A 19,052-nucleotide genomic window follows, 5' to 3' on the forward strand; every position below is an offset into this window, starting at 1 on the left:
GTGTGTGTGTGTGTGTGTGTGCGTGCGCGCGCACGTGCAGATACTTGGGGATGGGGGGGTGTTACTTCTCTTTCTAAAAAGCAGGTTGTCCTTCAGAGGTGGAAGGTCCTTTGGGCCAACAATCTTTTGCAGAGAGGGAAAGGAAGCAATCATTTATTAAGTACCTGCCATTCACCAGGCAGTGTACTAAGTGATTTAAAAACATTTGATCCTCCCAATAATCTTGGGAGGTAGGTGCAATTATCCCCATTTTTGAGGAAAGTGATGAAGACTGAGTTTAAGTGACTTGCTCAGGGTGACAGCTAATAAGTGTCTGAGGCTGGATTTGAACTGGGATCTTCCTGACTCCAGGCCTAGCCCCGGAACCCATTGCTGGTCCCTCTCGTTGCTTCTAGTGGGGAAGACATTAGCCAGAAGTCACCCAGTTAGTTAAGTTATAGGGAGAGGATTTGATCCTGGGTCTTCTGACTGACTCTTTGCCTTACTCTAATCTCTGCCTGAAGGAGGTCTGTGGAGGTGGGAGACAGCCCCAAATCGACATTGGAAAGCATCTTGTCTAACTCCTTTAATGGTACTGGAAACAGCCCCAGAAAGAAAGGATTTACCCCAAAGACTTAGGAAAGTTAGTGGAAAGGTTAGAACCATAGTCTCCTGGAGTTCAATGTTCCACTAGAATATGTTGTGTTTTTTAAAAAAAAAATGGGGTAAGTAAGCTTTGAGTCATAGTGTTTGGTGATAGCCATAGACACAGGAGACACCGCTTTCATACCCCCATTTTGGATATGGAGCTAAACTTTGCCTTAGATTATACTCCTTCTCTGCCCTTATCAATGGGAAGAAAAAAGATTAGATTTTGGAGTCAGAAGATCCAGCTGGGTTTGTGAATACTACTGGTGTCAACATGGGTAAGTCACAGAATTTGAGAGTTCGGCAGTGAAATAGTACAGGCCATACCTAGAAGGAGTCCCCTGTACAGCAAACAGGCAGGATCTACAGGTGGTTGTAGACTTCCCCAGTATCGTCTAAGATGCTTGAGGACTATCAGATTTTTGCCTTTGTTTATCCCCTTGTTCGGTAGCTGCTACCTTGTAAGTGCTTAATAAATGTTTATTGATTTATTAAGGCAGCTAGGTGGCACAGTGGATAGAGTGCTGGTTTTAGAGTCAAGAAGCCAGCCTCAGACACTAGCTGTGCCCAGAGGAGCAAGATACTTTCTCTGTGTCTGCCTCTGTTTCCTCATCTGTAAAATGGAGAGAATGACAGCACCTACTTCCCAGGGTGGTTGGGAGGATTGAAGGAGATCGTGCATGTATATGGTGCTTTGTTGTTGTTGTTGCTGTTGATTGGATGCCAGCTGTTCACTTTTGAACCTCTGTTAACTGATCTGTAGAATGGGGATATTAGATAGATCTATGCCTTGAACTACAAAGCACTATGTAAATGGGAATTGCTAGTGTGATGATGATTACTAATAGAATGACAGGGGACTAAAAGAAGCCTCTTATTCCTGACCAGGAGGTGGGATGGATACTGTGGGTTGAGCTTCTGTTAAAAGGTGTTTTCATTCTGACCCTCCCTCCTTCCCTCCTCTTTTCATCTCTTCCCAAGAAGGAGGTATGAATCATAACAAGTAACTACTACTCATTTAGAGTTTGTGAGTCCTTTATGTTCATTTTATCATCTTTGATCTTTACTGTCTTGTGAAGGTGTAGAACTACTGTCTCCATTTCACAGATGGGGAAACAGAAGAGTGACTCACTTAGATTTACATGACTGGGCAGCATAAAAGGCAGGATCTGAACCCAGGTCTCCCTGACCCTCAGACCCGTGCTTATATACTACCTCCCTGCCAAGTGGTCTTCTCATAAAGGGCAAACTGCTGGTGGTTCATAAATAGTTGCCTCATAAATGGTTTTCTCATTTGCAAAATAATTAAGTTGAACAAGATGATCTCTAGGATCCCTTTGATCCTAAATGACAGTTAAGAATTGTGGAGTATAGGTTTTGAAAGACAAATTTGAAGCATTGGTTTATTTTACAAATATGACTAACATTTATTATTTGCTTATTGCTGTTGTGTGGACAGCACTACAGGTATTGTATCTACACAATGGTCTCTGGGTTCAGGGGCTCATACTTTAGTATAGGGGACTAAGACAGCAGAGAGAGAAGCTATTATACTCCATATTGAAATGTTTTGTGAGGTCAGAGATGCTAAGATTGTTTTTTGGGAGGAAGGAGAATAAGATGACATTTTAATGGGCCTTAAAAGGATGGGTAAGAATGCAGCAAGCAAAGAGGAAAAAGAAGGGGAGGAGGGAACTTAGCAGGAATCAGGGTAGGTTGTGAGAAGTGAATAAAGTTATTAAGCACTTTTTTGTTCATGACACTGTGCTCCACACCATGGATATAGAGGAAGGCAAAAAACAGTCCCTGCCCTCAAGGAGCATGTCTGATGGAGGAGACATGAAAACAACTATGAACAAACATGATCCACATAGGATAAACTTGATAAATCAGCAAAAGGAAGGCAGTACTAGGAAGGGCCTTCAAGAGAGTTGGGACTTGAAGGAAGCCCGGGAGGTGGGGACCATGGAGGAGAGAATTGCAGACATGGGGGACTGTCAGGGAAATTGCCTGGCATCAGAAGATGAACTGTCTTGTTGAAGAAGCCGCAGAGGCCAGTGTCCCTGGGAGGCAGACTATAGGAGAGGAGACTTGGAGGAAGGCCTGGGTGGGGTACAGCAGATTATAAAGGGTTTTGAACACCCAGCACAGGATTTTCTAGTTGATGCTAAAGGTGAGAGGGCGCCCTGGAATTTATTGAATGGGGTGGGGGGAGGGGTTACATGGTGACACTTGATCTTGAGGAAGATTGATTTCACAGCTGAGTGGAGGATGGTCAATCAGCAGACTGTTTTGTGGTTACTGTGTGAATGATAAGAGCATGCACCAGGTAATGGCAGTGTCAGAGAAGAGAAGGGGACAAACTTGAGATATGTTACAAAGGCAAAATGAACACACCTTGGCTATAGATTGGATGGGGGGGGTGGGGTAAGACAGATTGAGGAGTCCAGAATGAAACCTTTGTGTTGAGCCTGGGTGACTGGAAGCATGGTCGTACCCTTGACAGTAATAAGGAAGAGTTGAAGGCTTAGGGAGAAAAGATGAGTTCAGTTTTGGACATATGTCCAAAGATGTCTGCAGGACGTCCAGTTTGAGATGTTCAGTAGGCAGTTGGGAATGGGAGTCTTCAGGTCAGTAGGGAGTTTAAAAAGACTGCATGAGAAAACATGAGAATCATTGGTAATTGACTCCATGGGAGCAGATTTCACCAAGTGAGAACATAGAGGGAGAAGAGAAGAGGTGCCAGGACTGAGCCCTGTGGCACATTCAGATGTTATATACTCAGAGTTAGTGAGTGTGATCTGGATCAAGATCCAGTGAAGGAAAGATCAGATAGGAAGAAAATTACAAGAGAGTAGTGTCTCAAAAACCTAGAGAAAAGAGAATATCAAGGAAAAGAGGGTAATGAACAGTGTCAAAGGCTGCAGAGAGGTCAAGAAGGATGAGGACTGGAAAAAAAGGTCTTTAGATTTGGCAGTTAAAAGATTTAGTAACTTTGGAGAGAGCCATTTCTGTGGAATGATGAAGTCAAAAGCTAGACCATATAGAGTTAAGAATGGAGTGAGAGGAAAGAAAGTGGAGACATCAATTGTAAACGGCCCTTCTCCAGGTGAGTTTACACATTAGAAGCACACAAGCTATGCGGAAATAGCAAGGATGGATGGATCAAGGGAGGATTTTTTTTGAGGATGAGGGATACATGGGCATGTTTATAGGCAATAGAGAAGTAGCAAATAGACATGAGAAGTTGAATATAAATGAGATGGTGGGAATGTTAGTGGGGGTAGTCAGCTGGAGAAAGTGGAATGAAATGGGATCACTGGTGCCTGCAGAAGGGTTGGCCTTGGCAAAGACAAGGATTATTTCTTTATGTGAGAACAAGACTGAAAGAGGAGACAGTGGCAGGATGATGTGAAATGACGATGAGAAAATAGAAATCTCTTAGTAATTATCCTCAATTTTTTTTCAGTGAGATATGAGACAAAATTCTCAGCTGACAGCATAGGGGGTGGAGGAGCAATGGAAGGTTTTTGGAGGGATGAAAAGTGCTTTGGAAAAGCCCAGGTTGTGAGGGGGATAGAGTCAGTTAGAGAGATGTAAAAGAATTGCCTTGCCTCTCTCCTCCTACTTGCCTTTGAGTTGGAAGGGACCCCAGAGGTCTTCTGGTTACAGCTTCGAAACCTCCCCGATATGGTATCCAGCCCAGCCTACCCAGGTGATACTTGTCACTTTTTTAAAAGTCCTGTAGAGGAGTTGGATGCCATCTATCAGCCAGAAAATCTTGATGAGGATGGAATTTGAGTCCATGACAGCAGAGCCAGTGAATCAGGTCCATACCCCAGGCCCCTCTGTTGGCTTGTCTGTGGTTTTTGTAGAGCTGTAAACTTTTAGGATAACTTGTTACTAGATCACAGAACTGATTCCTTAAGATTCTGCTTTGTTAGGCAACAAAGTTGTAGCATATGAGAGAGGAAGCCTTCCTTTGGAAAATAGTGTCAACCACTTGCTCAGCACTGTGCTAGGTAGGCCCTTTGGAGAGAAATAGGATGGGGGCGGGGTGGGGAGACAGGGGATGGGAGCATTGTGTTATGGTAGAAAGAGGGCTGGATTTGGAGGCAGAGAGCCTCAGTTTGACTCCTGGCCACATGACCAGTGTAGGAGTTCCCAGCCTGGGGCTATGTTTAGTGCCAGGAGTTACCAGAAGCTTGTCAAAGGGATATAGGAAATGTTTGGTAAATTTGCTATATCATCCTATTGAGATTAGTCTCTTTAAACTCTAGGATGTTTCCTTTCATATTGAAGGAGGCAATCTGGGAAGATTAACTGAAGGCACTGATCCCAGGGACTGAGAAAGGTTGGGAAGACCTAGTATAGTTAGTTGGTGGAGTGCCCGACTTGGGGTAAGAAGGATCTTGGTTTGAACTCTACCTTTGACTTTGTTATGGTGCACAGTGGGTCACATTACCTCCCTAGCTTCAGTTTCCTCATTTGTAAAAAGGTGGATAATAAAACCTATAGTAACTAAATCATGGGGTAGTTGTGAGGCTTAAGTGAAATCAAGTCAATAAACTCTTGGCTAGCTAGCCAGCTGTAATTACTGCTAAAGGCTAGAGTTCATCAGGGTTTGGTGCTTAATTCAGTGCAGTTATATGTTGCCTGACTAACATTTGGTCATTTAATTAGATACTATCTTTTTGTATTTAAATATTTTACCTGCTTATATTTGATCTTCCCATTTAGATAGTAACCTCATCGAGGGCTATGGCTGTCTCCAGCTTACTTTGTACCCTCCCCAGAATAAGTAGAATGCCAGCCTTGTAGTAGGTGTTCATTAAACACTTGCTGAATACTGCAGAAATATTAGATGGAATAACTTCTCACAAAGAGCTTAATCAAGAGCCAGAATGTATTAACACAACACTCAGTGAGATCACTTGGGAAAGAGAAACCCAAGGACTATGGGAGGAGTCCAGGAAGGCTTCTTGGGGAAATTAGGTCTTTATTTGTCATTTGAAGAGTAAGGAGGATTTGGAGAGGTGGAAAGGAGGGGACAGGGCATTTTAGGCATTAGAAAGAGATTGAATAAATGTGTAGGGCATGGTGTATTTGGAGAAGATTAGTGCTTGTCTGTTGGGAGGTAGTTGGAAACAGTGGGCTCAGATTACAGTATCTCAGGAGTGCTGGGATGAGAGCCTTGGATTTGATTTTGTAAGCAATGAGTAGCCATTGTTTGTCTTGATTGAGAGGTGGCATGATGAAAATAATAGTTCATCCAGGTTATCGTTGTTGTTATTTAGATGTTTCAGTCTTGAAGTTGTCTGGTTACTAGCCTACTTTGGGGCCTCTGCTTTTCTTTGTATAGATAGTCAGTAGGAATGTGCAGTCATAGAGAAGGTGCCATATCTCTAAGAAGCTTGCTTTAACAGATGCTGTGGGAGATCCTGAACAGCTCAAGGGTCTTTAGCAAGCTTAGGGATTTTTCTTCTTTGTATTAACATGAGAACACTCGAGACTTAATGTCTTTGATGTTTCATTACCATACTACACTTTCTTTTCTGTTCTCTGATGAGTCCTACCTTGTTGTGAGTGGAACAGCCATCATACAGCCAACTGTTTTGTATTTGTCTGATTAGATACACAGTATTTTCTTGGACTCTAGTTATCAGTTCTTATCCCATACTTTTTCATTTGGGAATGCTAACTGACATGCCTAAAGTTTTCTTAACCTTAAAACATTCAATTAAGGCAGGTATTAAACTATAATGAAATTAATCACAAGTCTATCAGAGTCAAGGAAAGAACCCTAGACGCTTCTACTAAATAACACTCTACTAAGTGCATACCAGATAAATAGATCAGAAATCTAGTTGCTTGAAAGAATCATATCCTAATGGTTAATTTTGATTCTAAATTGAAAATTAAATTTAAAGAATGATTTTGATTATTTTACTGTTCCTCACACATGACACTTGTGACCACTTTCTTTGACTTGCTACTGCTGCCTGTCCCCTATGCTTGAGTTAGCTTGATTGACTCTTGTCTAGGGCAGAGCACTCTCTCTTCACCTCCACTCTGAGAATCTCTTAATTCAAGACTCAGCTCAGGCATGTCTCTTCCACGTGAAGCGTTTCCTGACCTTTCCCAGCTGCTAAAAGCCTTTCTTCCAAAATGACTTTGAATGTATTTTGAATAAATTTTGTATATTATATGTTGTCTTCCTGATAGAGAGCATAAGCCCCTTGAGAGTAGGAATTGGTTCATTTTTATGTTTGTGTTCTTCATGCCTTACCCATATTAGGTAAGTGTTTGTTGATGATTGACCAGTGATGTGGCTTTTTTAAAAAATTGCAAACAAACTGATCCCAGCAGATGTTTTTGAACTTATCTAGATTGGACTTGGGAGAACAGAAACCCTGTCTGTCATCAGACCTTTACTTTTAGCCATTCCATCTAGGTAGGAGTGGCCAGAGCTTGTTCTCTGCTGGAAGTCTTAGAAAACCCAAGATCCTGTCCATGCTGTCACAAGATATCAGAATAGCCCTTCTTATTAAGCATTGCTATTAAAGACTATTGAGCAGTTTATGATATTAATAGTAATTCCCATTTATATAATAACATAAACAATTTTCCTCATATCAGCCCTGTGAGGTAGGTAATAGTTGTAATAGCATTATTCCTATTTTCAGATGAGGGGACTGAGACTCTGAGAGATAGTTGCTGACTTAAGCTAGTAAGTTATACTTTGATCACTGAGTCAGTCAATAAACATTAAGGACTTACTAGGCATCAGACACAGTGCTAAGTACTGGGATGCAAAAAGAGGCAAAAGACAGTCCCTACCTAAAAAGAGCTCTCAACAAGCAAATGAACATGTAACGACCAGCTACAGACAGGATAAAATGATTGAGAGGGAAAGCACTAGAATCCAGAGGGATTGGGAAAGGCTTCCTGGAAGATGGGATTTTAGTTGGGACTTGGAGGAAGAGCATCCCAGGCACGGAGGACAGCTAGAGAAAGCCAGGAGGCCAGTGGTTCTGCATCCAAGGGCACCTGCAGGAGGAAGGTGTGAGAAGCCTGGGAAGGGAGGAGGGGCCTAAGCTGCGGAGGACTTGGAATGCCTTTGCATATTTGATCCTGGAGATGATAAGGAGCCACTGGAATTAATTGAGTAGGGAGGTGACCTGATTGGACCTCTGCTTTGGGAAATCACTTTAGTGGCTGAATGGAGGTAGGCAGACCCACAAGCAGACTATTGCAGTGAGCCAGGTGTGAGGTGATAGGGGCCTGTAGCAGGTGGGTGGCAGCATCAAAGGAGAGAAGGGGCCATTTTGGAGAGATAGCAACAACAGTTTGGATAAGGGGGCATGGGGTGTGAGATAGTGAGGAATCCAGGATGACCTCTAGGCTGAGCCTCAGGGATTGGGAGGACAATAGATTCAGAAAGCTGCAGCAAGACTCTCAGGCAATTCCTTACAAGAAATAAAAGAGGGCATTAGGAGAGGAAGAGGCCACATTTTGTTGTTTTTGTTGTTGAAGAAACCTGTAGGGAGCTCAGTCTGTGGATCACAAAAAAGGACTGGGTGAGCAGGACTCAGTGGATAGAGTCCTGGGCCAGGAATGAGGAGAACCTGCTTTCAAATTCAACCTTAGACACTTCTTAGCTGGGTGACCCTGGGCAAGTCACTTAATCCTCTTCGCCTCAGTTTCCTCATCTGTAAATTGAACTAGAGAAAGGAAGTGACAAACCACTCCAGTATTTTTGCCAAGAAAACCCCAAATGGGGTCATGAAGCATGAGACATGACTGAAACAACTGATACAACCTCAAAGAAGACAGAAGGCATGATTCAGTGCTGCAACTCAAACTCATTTGCACTGTTGGGCAGCAGTAGAGGCTGAAATCGGTGCCAGAAGTTTTGGGCAAAGTGGATGTTTAGTAGAGACAGGTAACATAGTGGATAGAGTATTGAACTTGGGGCCCAGAATACTTGAGTTTGAGTTCTGCTTCAGGCACTTAGTAGTTGTGTTAAGTTACTTAACCTTTCTTAGCTTCAATTTTCCTATTTTAAAATGAGGGCATCTACTTCCTAGTGTGGTTTTCGGGATAAATGAGATCTTAAAAAGTGCTTTGCAAACCATAAAGTGCTAAATAATGTCAGCCATTTCTCCAGTTATTAGTAACATTCTTAATCGTCCATCTTCACACAATAATGAGAAATGGATTAGAATTCGAAGGTTTCTATCTGCTTGCATTTTTTGTTAAGAGCTAATAGAACATTTCTGTGGGTGTCTTGTTTGATGGTTTCCTGCCTACACTGTAAAGTTAGTTACCATCCCCCCCTTGTTTTTTTTGGTGCCAAGTTTAGTCTTGAAACAGATTTCTTGTTATTAATTATCAGTCATACTCTTCTCATATTTATTTTAGAAAACTCATTGGGAAGTTTGGTTACATCACAGTGATTACTTTTAGTGCTGAAATATAAACACATAAAGTAAAATAAATCCAGATTTTAGTGAATTTTTTCCTTTATACTGGCATGAATATTCTGTAGAATATGACATGTAATAAGTTAGTGCTCCAAAAGATCCTTGATTTAACCATTCTGGGTACTCCCTTCAACCATAGGCTAATTCTTTCCCTGCCCCTTAATAGGTCTAGGGAATTTGAAGATCTTCCCTGCCTCTTAATGGACCTCAAGTGGAACCCAACAGGAGGGGCTTGATTGGGAGGAGGCTTGTTTTTCGTTACTTTGTTGTTAGGCAGTGGGTCATGAAGGTTGTGGTATTCTCCAACCCTGAAGAAGGGATATAGGATGAAGTTTTACTTTGGGGTCTTGCTTGTGGGAAGAGCTGTGTGATTTGGCTGGATGAGACTCTGAGTTACTGCTGAGCCCCACTGGCTTTGAAAACCCGGATGTTGTTGCTTCTCTCTCTGGTAACTATGTATGTAATGGTCAGATAGCTAGAATCCCTGTCTGTTGAATTGTGTTATTTTCTCTGCCTGTATTTTTTGTCTGCTTGTAATTTCTGCTTGTATTTTCTGAAGTTCAAGGTGCTGACTTTTTCCCCTGAGCTAAGTGAATTTTATACATACATACATATATATCTTTAATTAAAGCAACCCCTTTAAAGTGCTTTTCTTTAGTAAAGTAGATCAAAGAACCAGTGCTAGCAGCCATCCTGGTTATGCTTGCTGTTAACAGTGCCTTGGATAGTTTTATGAGTGAGTGTGACTGAAAAAATTAATCAGCCTGTTACTCACATGAAAGATGTAGTCACTTGTGAGTCTTGTCCTTGAAGCTGGGTAGGGTCTCTTACAGCTTATGCTCTGTTGGTATAGCTTTTAAGAATCTAGAGTGGCATACATGTGAGATGATGATGCATTGGGGTAGGATTTCAGTAGACATTCTATGACACAGAGTTTGTAACCTTGGTAGGAATGACTTACTAGCAACATCTAGTAACCCCTCAGTCCCAAATTCCATGGCCTTTTATCCTTGTTGGGTTTTTTTATGCCTGATCTTTGACACTGACCATCCTTTCTTGAAATTTTTCTCTTATGTACTCTCTTTTTCCTTCTCTAATCACTTTTCTGTTTCTTTCTAGGGTTTTTTCTCTTTCCGTTTTTCAAAAGTAAATGTTCTCCGAAGTTCTGCTTCTTTACTTCTCTCTTTATATTGGATAATTGATCTTATGACTCCAACTATCCATCTTTCTGTGTAGATAACTCTCAAATATTTTTCTGCATCTCTTATTTTCTCCAAGTTCTTTAATGATACATTTGCAGTGACCTGTGGACATTTTTGCCTGAATCTCCTGCAAGTATCTTGAATGTAACATGTCTAAAACTGAAGTTGTCCTCCAACACTGTCAGTTTCATATTCTGATTGTTTCTAGAATTGTCCCTGACTCCTTATCCTGCCATTGCTGCTGCTTTTACCTGCCTGTTCTCCACCACCCCCACCCCCCACTCCCTGCCCCCAAACAATCACCAGGCACTACTGATTCTTCCTGTCCAATAAGTCTTGATTCTGGCCTTTTATTTATTTATTTTTAAGGTTTATTGATGCCTCTTGTTTTTATAGGAGACATTTCAAGAAAAACCTACCCCCATGCCTTCCCATGTAATAAAGCAAAAGCAAAAAAATGTCCATCAAAGCCAAAAAGATAAAAGTCATTTGATAGCATAGATAACATTCCATACCCATAGTTCCCCCATCTGTGCATTGAAGGGAGGGAGGGTCATTTTTTTCAACTCTGCTTTGAGGCCAAGTTGACTTCATTCCAATCATAATAATAACAATAAGCTAACATCTTTGTCATTTAGTCATGTCCAACTCTTGGTAACCTTATTTGGGGTTTTCTTGGCAAAGATTCTGGAGTGGTTTGTCATTTCGCTTCTCTAGCTCATTTTATAGATGAGGAACTTAGACAGTTTAGTGACTTGCCCAGGGTCACACAGCTAGGAAGTATCTGAGGCTGGATTTGAACCTACATTTTCCTGACTCATCTGTTTTTGAGACCCAGGTGCCTCATTTATCACTTCACGTCTAAACTGTCTCCTAATTGCTCTCTCTTCCTTCAGTCTCTGTCTAAACCATCCTGTGTATCACTGCCATTTTCAGAAATCTTCAGATGACTACCTGATACAGAGTCCCATAGAATGTTAGAGGTTAGAAGACACCTTAGAGCTGATACTTTAACTTTGTAGCTGGTTGTCAGCATCTGCTTTAACAGTTCTATGAACAAGATACTCATTGAGCTAGGAGAGTATTTCATTTGTACATGGGTTTAATTATAAGAGCCTTTCTCTGTTCTATCGGCCCTTCCCAACAAGGCCAACTCTGTTACATGTATCTTTAGATCCCATTCCTTCTTGTCTTTTTCAGTAGATTGCCCCCACTATTTATCCCATCCTTCCTGATCTTCTATATCTGTCTCTTTATTGTCTGGCACCTTCCCTACTTCCCTCTTATCCTAACATGCCCAGGTCTTCCTCATTCTTTGAGAAACAAAAGCAAACCTCCTTAGATCCTACCATCCCTGCTAGTTGTCATCCTATATACCTCTTCTCTTTCTTAGTCAGACTTCTAGAAAAAGCTCTTTAAATCCATTGCCTCCAGTGCTCTGTCTTTTGAACTCCCTGAAGTCTCATTCCAGTCTCATATCACTCAACTGAAACTATTCTCTTCAGATCTCCTAATGATCTCCTAATTGTCAAACTAATGGGATTTTCCCAATCTTTATCCTTCTCTGGTATCTGTAGCAGTTGACTTTGTTGGCTGCTTTCCATGCTTTGGTTTTCAAGACACTGCTTTTTATTGGTTCTGCTCCTCCCTAAGACTGTGGATATATTTCAAGCCTATGTCCTGGACTTTCTGAAACTTCAACTTTCCCTCTTTTAATTACTCTTTATCCTGTTTATAGCTTGCTTTATATATATTTGTTTGCATCTTGCCTCCCCTATTAGATTGTAAGCTGCTTGAGGGCAGAGACTGTCTCTTTTGCATCTTTTTGTATCCCCAGTGAGATTTAGCACCAGCTCTTAATAAAATATTCATTGATTGCTTTTTCTCTTTGAAGTTAAATAGAATTCATCTAATCCCTCTTCCAAATGAAAATTTTTCATTTATCCGAAGACTTCTTATAATAGGCCTCTTTTCCAGACTAAATATCTGCATTTCTTTTGACTTTTCATCATAGGACATGTTTTGAATCCATTCACCATTCTGTAATGTTTTTCAAATTAGATCCAAACTTTTTAGCTTGGCATTCTGACCTGTAAATCTGAGTCTAACCTCTCTACTTTTTTCTTCCATTATTCTCCTTTTCTGTGCCCTATATGATAGTGCAGCCTGGAAAATCAAATTCAGTTGATTGGGAGTAATGTGGATTAATGTGGGCAGCAGCTACAATAAAAATATTATTGGCATATTTTACTGTTATAGACTGTAGCAATGGGAAGCCAATATGTATTGTTATAGTTGTTCAGTCCTTTCCGATTCTTCATGATTCCATTTGCGGTTTTCTTTTTCTTTTCTTTTTTTTGGTTTTTGGAGGGGGGAGGGCAGGGCAATTGGGGTTAGGTGACTTGCCCAAGGTCACACAGCTAGTAAGTGTTAAGTGTCTGAATCCGGATTTGAACTCAGGTCCTCCTGACTCCAGGTGTTCTATCCACATGAGCTCTACTCACTGCGCCACCTAGCCTCCCCATCATTTGGGGTTTTGTTGGCAAAGATGCTGGAGTAGTGTGCTGTTTCCTTTTCCTTTTCTGGCACATTTTACAGATGAGGAACTGAGGCAAACAGGGTTAAGTCACACAGCAGTTAGTAAGTGTCTGAGGCCAGATTTGAATTCATGAAGATGAGTCTTCCTGCCTCCAGACCCAGTGCTCTATGCACCGAGGGGCCACCTAGCTGTCCTGAGCTAATATATAGCCTACAAGCTTCCTTAAGATGGTAATATTAAATAAGTAAATGCAATCTTTTTATATACTGGGAACATCAATGCTGTTGGAAGGAGGGACAGCAGCTTGTGACAGTCACCCAGCTTAGACTGATACTGTCCTCTTAGAATTTAGGCTATGGGCCTCAATACTGCCATTTATGTAGGCCATTAAAACAACATGGAGGGGGGTGGGAATACTAGGTGTTGGACTGTATGGAAATGGGAATTGATTCAGAAATAGGGTAAACATAAAGAATTTTGCCTTAGAGTATTTTGCTTTACAGATAGATAGGTCACTGTGCAGTCATCTTGTGTGTTAAGGAACTTTTTTTTTAAGTATTACAAAGTTTTTATCTACTCGAGTACATGTTCCTGTGTATATTCTTTTCAGAATTTATTCTTAGTTTTCAACATTCATTTCCACAAGATTTTGAGTTCCAAATTTTCTCCCCATCACTCCCCTACCCTCACCCCAAAACATACTGATTATTCCTTCCCCCCAGTCTGTCCTCTCATATATCCCCCCCCATCCCTGCTCTTATTCCCTTCCCCCTTACTTTCTTGTAGGGCAAGATGGATTTCTATACACCATTACCTGTATATCTTATGTTAAGGAACTTTTATATGCCACTTAGGGATTGCCTATGAAGGATAGGTAAGTTAGGTGTCATGGTGGATAGAAGATTGGAGTCGGAGCCAAAAAGACCTGAATTCAAATCTTGCCTGAGGCATTTACTAGTTGTGTGACCCTGGGCAAGTCACCTCACTGCAGTGTGTCTCACTTTCCTCATCTGTAACATGAGGGGGTTGGACTTGATGGTTTCCAAAGTCTCTTCCAACCCTAGATCTAGAATTTTTATATTCAGACCTTGTGCAGTAGCAAAAATACAGCAAAAGAAATTAGGAACTGGAAAATGCCATTCTAGTAAAATGTCTTTGCTTTGAAATTCATTTTGTTCAGCTGAATGTTTAGTTGCTTTGAATTTAATAAACCTTTGTTTCAAAATGTCTTGTGGCTTTTGCAGGTACATCAGATTACGGAATGGCTTGCAGGCCCTTTTGATTTCAGACCTAAGTAATGCGGAAAGCAAATCTGGGGAGGCCACGGATGAGGAGGAAGAGGAAGAGGACGATGATGATGATGATGATGATGATGATGATGATGAAGATTCAGGAGCTGAAATAGAAGATGATGATGAGGAAGGGCTTGATGATGAAGATGACTTTGATGATGAAGATGAGCATGATGATGATGATCTTGACACTGAGGATAACGAATTGGAAGAGTTAGACGAGAGGGCAGAAGGGAGGAAGAAAGCGACAGAGAAGCAGGTGCGGCTGGGGGGGGAAAGCTCTCCTTACGGGTGACTGTGCGTGCATGTGTGCGCGAGCGAACGGAAAGGTGATGGCTTTGCTTATTAACTCACACAAGGGGTTATGTTGCTCCTATTATTGAATTTCCAGGACACAGCTGGTTACTTCAGAATTCTGTTCAGGATTCAATTTATGGGGCGTCAGTTAGTCATGAGGGGAAAATCACAGAGCTAAAGAGTCAGAAGATAGTCATTGTGGTCCTGCCTCTAGCTAGCCTTTGCTTTTCTAAACTTGAGTTTCCTTACTCACAAAATGAGAATACTACTACCTGGGCACCTGTTTCACAAGATTGTTGTGAGGTTCCCGTGATTAAATGAATGTACTGTGATTTTTAATTTTGAAATTAATAATTGAAAATATGATAATTGAAAGCAAATTAACTGAACACTCTTCTCTTTTAGTTTCTTTTGGCTTTTTTAGTTGATAAGAAAGCTCTTAGTCTTTCAATATTGTGTGGATATCACTTTGTTACTAACTGACAGCTGCTATAGCTTAACTCGTCTCTTTTACATTTGGCTTCATCTTCCAGAACAAATGTTTTTTTCTTCTGAGCTACTGTTTGTCTTGTAGAGCAGCCTTCTGTTCTTACGGAACAATTCTCCCTTTTTATAGGAGAGGGCCGTGATTCTTTTTTGGCTGGGCAGCTATATTGTCTTCCTCAGTTTTGGGGAAAATGGTTTAAAAAATCTGAGTTTTAAAGAAAAAGGAATTAGATGATTTTGTAATATTTATTCAGCAAACTTCTTTAGTAGAACTCTAGTATGCTGCATGAAGCCTATAGCAGATAACAGAGGTATGTAAAAATTTGTGCCTGACATCAGGGAGCTTGTTAGCTAGTAGGTGACTGTTGCTTTGTTTAAGTTATGCATCAGATAGGTTCCTGTAATTAGAAGGAAATTCTTTTCAGAAATTGGGTTAGATAACACTTTGTCTCTTAACACTTTATGATTGCAACATCAATCATCAAAAAAAAATACGGATTTTTTTTTTCTAAAGGGGGTTTGTAAGAAATGAGATTAATAGTGCTATAAATAGAGTGGAATGATCAGAGAAGAAAAATTGGAGGAAGAGGAGAGAAACAGGTTGTTATTTGGTTAGAATTAGAAAGCATGAAAGTTGGAACATGTTCATATGGACCTGGTGACTTGAACTCAGAGAGGGCAGGTAGATACTCTTACTGTCGACTTTGTATTTGTCTTTTTGTTCTGTCCTGTCAAATTTAAAGATCCTTTCTACGTGGCAGGAAAGACAAAACAAACAAAATAAGATTTGAGCAGCTTTTCCTTCTCTCCATTATCAGTTATCATTGTGCTGCTTCCCTTCACGGTGCTTCTTTGGTTAAAACCTCTCATTTTTTGTTATCCTTACTTTCCCCACCAGCCTCAATAGCACTCCTGACATAATTTTTACTGGATCATGCCAAGCATTTTGTATTCATCTTGCTTTACTTGTTCTTCCATTTTCTCTTAGTGTCTTTTAAAAAATCTTTTGGCTGGAGAATTCTTTGTGCATACGTATTAGTCTCTTCAGACAAATATCCTCTTTGTCTTCTTTGGATTTTTCTCTTTATGTCTTTAGAATTTTATTCCTTAGTCTTCCCATTCCACAATGGCTGATTTCCCTGATATATTTTTTGGTTCTGGGATTCCCCCAATCATTTCTCTGATGTAGTGAATTCCCATCATCTTTTGATACCTCAGCTCCACATGAAGCTGCTGAATGGAGTGGGAGAAAAACTGAATTTCTACTACAAATTTGTTACTTTGTCTTAACTGGGCTCTCACTATAGCAAGGTTATGGTAGGTGAAATCTGAAGTACCTGAGGAAACAAAGGCTCAAGCATGTCGATTTATTAAGCAGTGTGTGCCAACTGCATAACAGATCACCGATGGAGACCAGGCCCCCTCAGCTTGTCACTGGGCCTTGGATACAGGGGGAGGTAGATTTTTATGTATTAAAAGAAAACAACAGGATATAAACCGGGGGACAAGAGTAGGTCATCTGTTTCCTAATTGGAGGAAATATTAGGGACTTTCTGGATTGGGGGACTGAGTAAATTTTGAGATTTGAGATTGAGCAGTGAACTTCTTGATAGGAAGCGGATGTCACTTGATCCCCACTATTAGCAAGCAGGTGAGCATCACAGGGAAATGTAGCCTAGGTCTCCAGATGAATCCACTTCACCAGGTGGAGTCTCTCAGGGCCACCCTTTTGTACTTCCCCACTCACCAGGGCAGCTTTTCCTGGCCTTTTTATCAAGCCTCCTGGATACTCCCACTCAGCTGAAGCCTCACACTTCACCAAAGTAACTGAAACTGTGGTGAGAACTCCCGCTTTTCTTCTTTCCTCTTCCTTCATCTCCTATTACTCTGGCATCTTTGCCCACCATCTCCTCCTTCTCCTCCCGCCTCATGTGATGATGTGGTCTCCTTGATCAGGCAAAGTATTCAGAGTAATCTTATCCCTTCCCATCTTCTCCAGCAAATTACTCCCACTAACATCCCCAGTCTTTCTAATTTTATTTTTTTTAATGAAATTTTATTCTCAAAGATTATCCAGACCCATTGACAAAGCAAGAAAAACAAAACCCTTGTTACAAACATGTCTAGTCAAATAAAACATTCCTATATCGACCATGTCCAAAAAAATGCTTCTGTCATCTTTCTTCTGCATCAGGAGATAGGCAGCATTTTCATCTGGGATGGTGGCTGGCCATTGTGTTGGTCTGAGCTCCCAAGTCTTTCTTAGTTGTTGTCTTTAGGATAATGTTGCTGTTATAGCCATGTCTCTTCTGGTTCTTCTCACCTTAATCTGTATCAGTTCATACAAAACTTCTCAGGTTTCTTTGAAATTGCTCCATTCGTTATTATAGCACAATGGCATTCCATCATGTTCACATATCATAATTTCTTCAGCCATTCCCCAATTGATGGGCAGCCCCCCAGTTTCTGGTTCTTAGCCACTACAGTAAGAGCTACTATCAATGGTAAATGTGTGTTTTTTTGTTTTTGGAGGGGGAAAGGCAAGGCAATTCGGGTTAAGTGACTTGCCCAAGGACACACAGCTAGTAAGTGTCAAATGTCTGAGGCCAGATTTGAACTCCTGTCCTCCTGGCTTCAGGGCCAGTGCCATCTAGCTACCCCTATAAATGTTTTTGTATGAATAGGTTCTTTTTCTCCTTTTTAAAAAATCTCTTTGGGGTACAGATGTAGTAGTGGTATTCCTGGGTCAAAGGCATAGGTGATGAAGTAGATAGATTGCATAGCACACTGAGTCTGGAGTCAGGAAGACTCACCTTCTTGAGTTCAAATCTGGTCTCAGACACTTCCTAGGTGTGTGACCCTGAAGTCGCTTAACCCTGTGTACCTCGATTTCCTCATCCGCAGAATGAGCTGAAGAAGGAAATGGCAAACAAACTAGTGCAGTATCTCTGCTAGGAAAACCCCAAAGTAGTCATGAAGAATCAGACAGGACTAACCTCCTAAACAATGACAGTCTATTCCACTGGTCCACGACCCTACTTCTTAACCAGTACCAGATTGTTTTAGTGATTACCACTTTGTAATTGAAATCTGGCCCTGCTAGGCTGCCTTCTTTCACTTTTTTCTCACTGATTCTCTTGATTTTCTTGAGCTTTTGTTCTTCCAGATGAATTTTGTTGTTATTTTTTCTAGCTCTATAAAACTTTCCTGTTACTGATGATGGTACCACTCTCCCAATGTAGGTGTCATCCTCTGCTCCTCATTCTTTCTCAGCTTTGCTAAGTCCTGTTGCTTCTACCTTTGACTTCTCTAGTTTGCCCCTTTTCTCCTCTGACTACTGCTGCCCTGGTGTGCACCCTCATTCGCTCACACCTGCACTATTTCAGTAGCTGCTGCTTGGTGTCCCTGCCCCAACTCTCTCCCCAGTCCAAGACATCCCCCATTCTGCCAATAAAGTGATTGAAGCTCAGACCTGACCATGTCACCTTCCTATTCAATCAACTTCAATGGTTCCCTGATACCTCCAGGATTAAATATAAAATTCTCTGTTTGTCTTTTAAAGGCCTTCATAGCTTGTCCCCTTCCTACCTTTCTGTTCTTCTCATACCTTACACCTACACACCCACAGCAAGAATGGTCTTCTTGTTCCTTGTACCAGGCACTGACTCTTGACTCTGGTTGGGCATTTCCTTGGCTTCCTTCATGCCTAGAATACTTTCCCTCCTCATCTCTGCCTCCTCCTTTCCTTGACTTCCTTTAAGTCTCAGCTATAATCCCACCTTTTAAAAATCCTCCTTAATGCTGATGCCTTCTTCCAGATTTTCTCCAATTTGTCTGGAATATCTTATTTGTGCTGAGTTGTTTGCATATTGTCCTGCTTTTAGAATATGAGCTCTTTGTGGGCCGGGACCATGGTTTTTCCTTTCCTTGTATCCCCAGTGTTTAGTACAATGCCTGACCCATGGTAAGTGCTTAATAAATGCGTGCTGCTTTTAGAGAGAGTGGATGACCTATTTCGGATCTCACAGCTAGGAAATCTCTGTGGTAGCATTTGAATGCAGGGCTTTGTGACTCCTACTCCCAGGCTCTAGCCTACTCTGCTACCTAGAGGACAGGTAGAGGA

The 19,052-nt window shown here is 41.2% G+C and overlaps 1 protein-coding gene across 3 annotated transcripts in view; it reads left to right on the forward strand.

Moving 5' to 3' along the window:
- Window positions 1-19,052, forward strand: part of LOC138165351 (nardilysin) — a 74,172-nt gene that overhangs the window by 1,329 nt on the left and 53,791 nt on the right. For 2 of the 3 annotated variants that reach the window (XM_069093583.1, XM_069093584.1), the window contains exon 2: window positions 14,099-14,405. In XM_069093583.1, coding sequence (XP_068949684.1) covers window positions 14,099-14,405 — 307 coding nt within the window. Of the gene's footprint in view, window positions 1-2,892; window positions 2,957-14,098; window positions 14,406-19,052 lie in introns of those variants that run through there. The other variant, XM_069093585.1, reaches the window with a different exon arrangement.

This window comes from Petaurus breviceps, unplaced genomic scaffold (assembly GCF_028583685.1).
Source record: "Petaurus breviceps papuanus isolate PSGF00001 unplaced genomic scaffold, PetGlider_PUasm1.0 208, whole genome shotgun sequence".
NCBI lineage: Eukaryota > Metazoa > Chordata > Mammalia > Diprotodontia > Petauridae > Petaurus > Petaurus breviceps.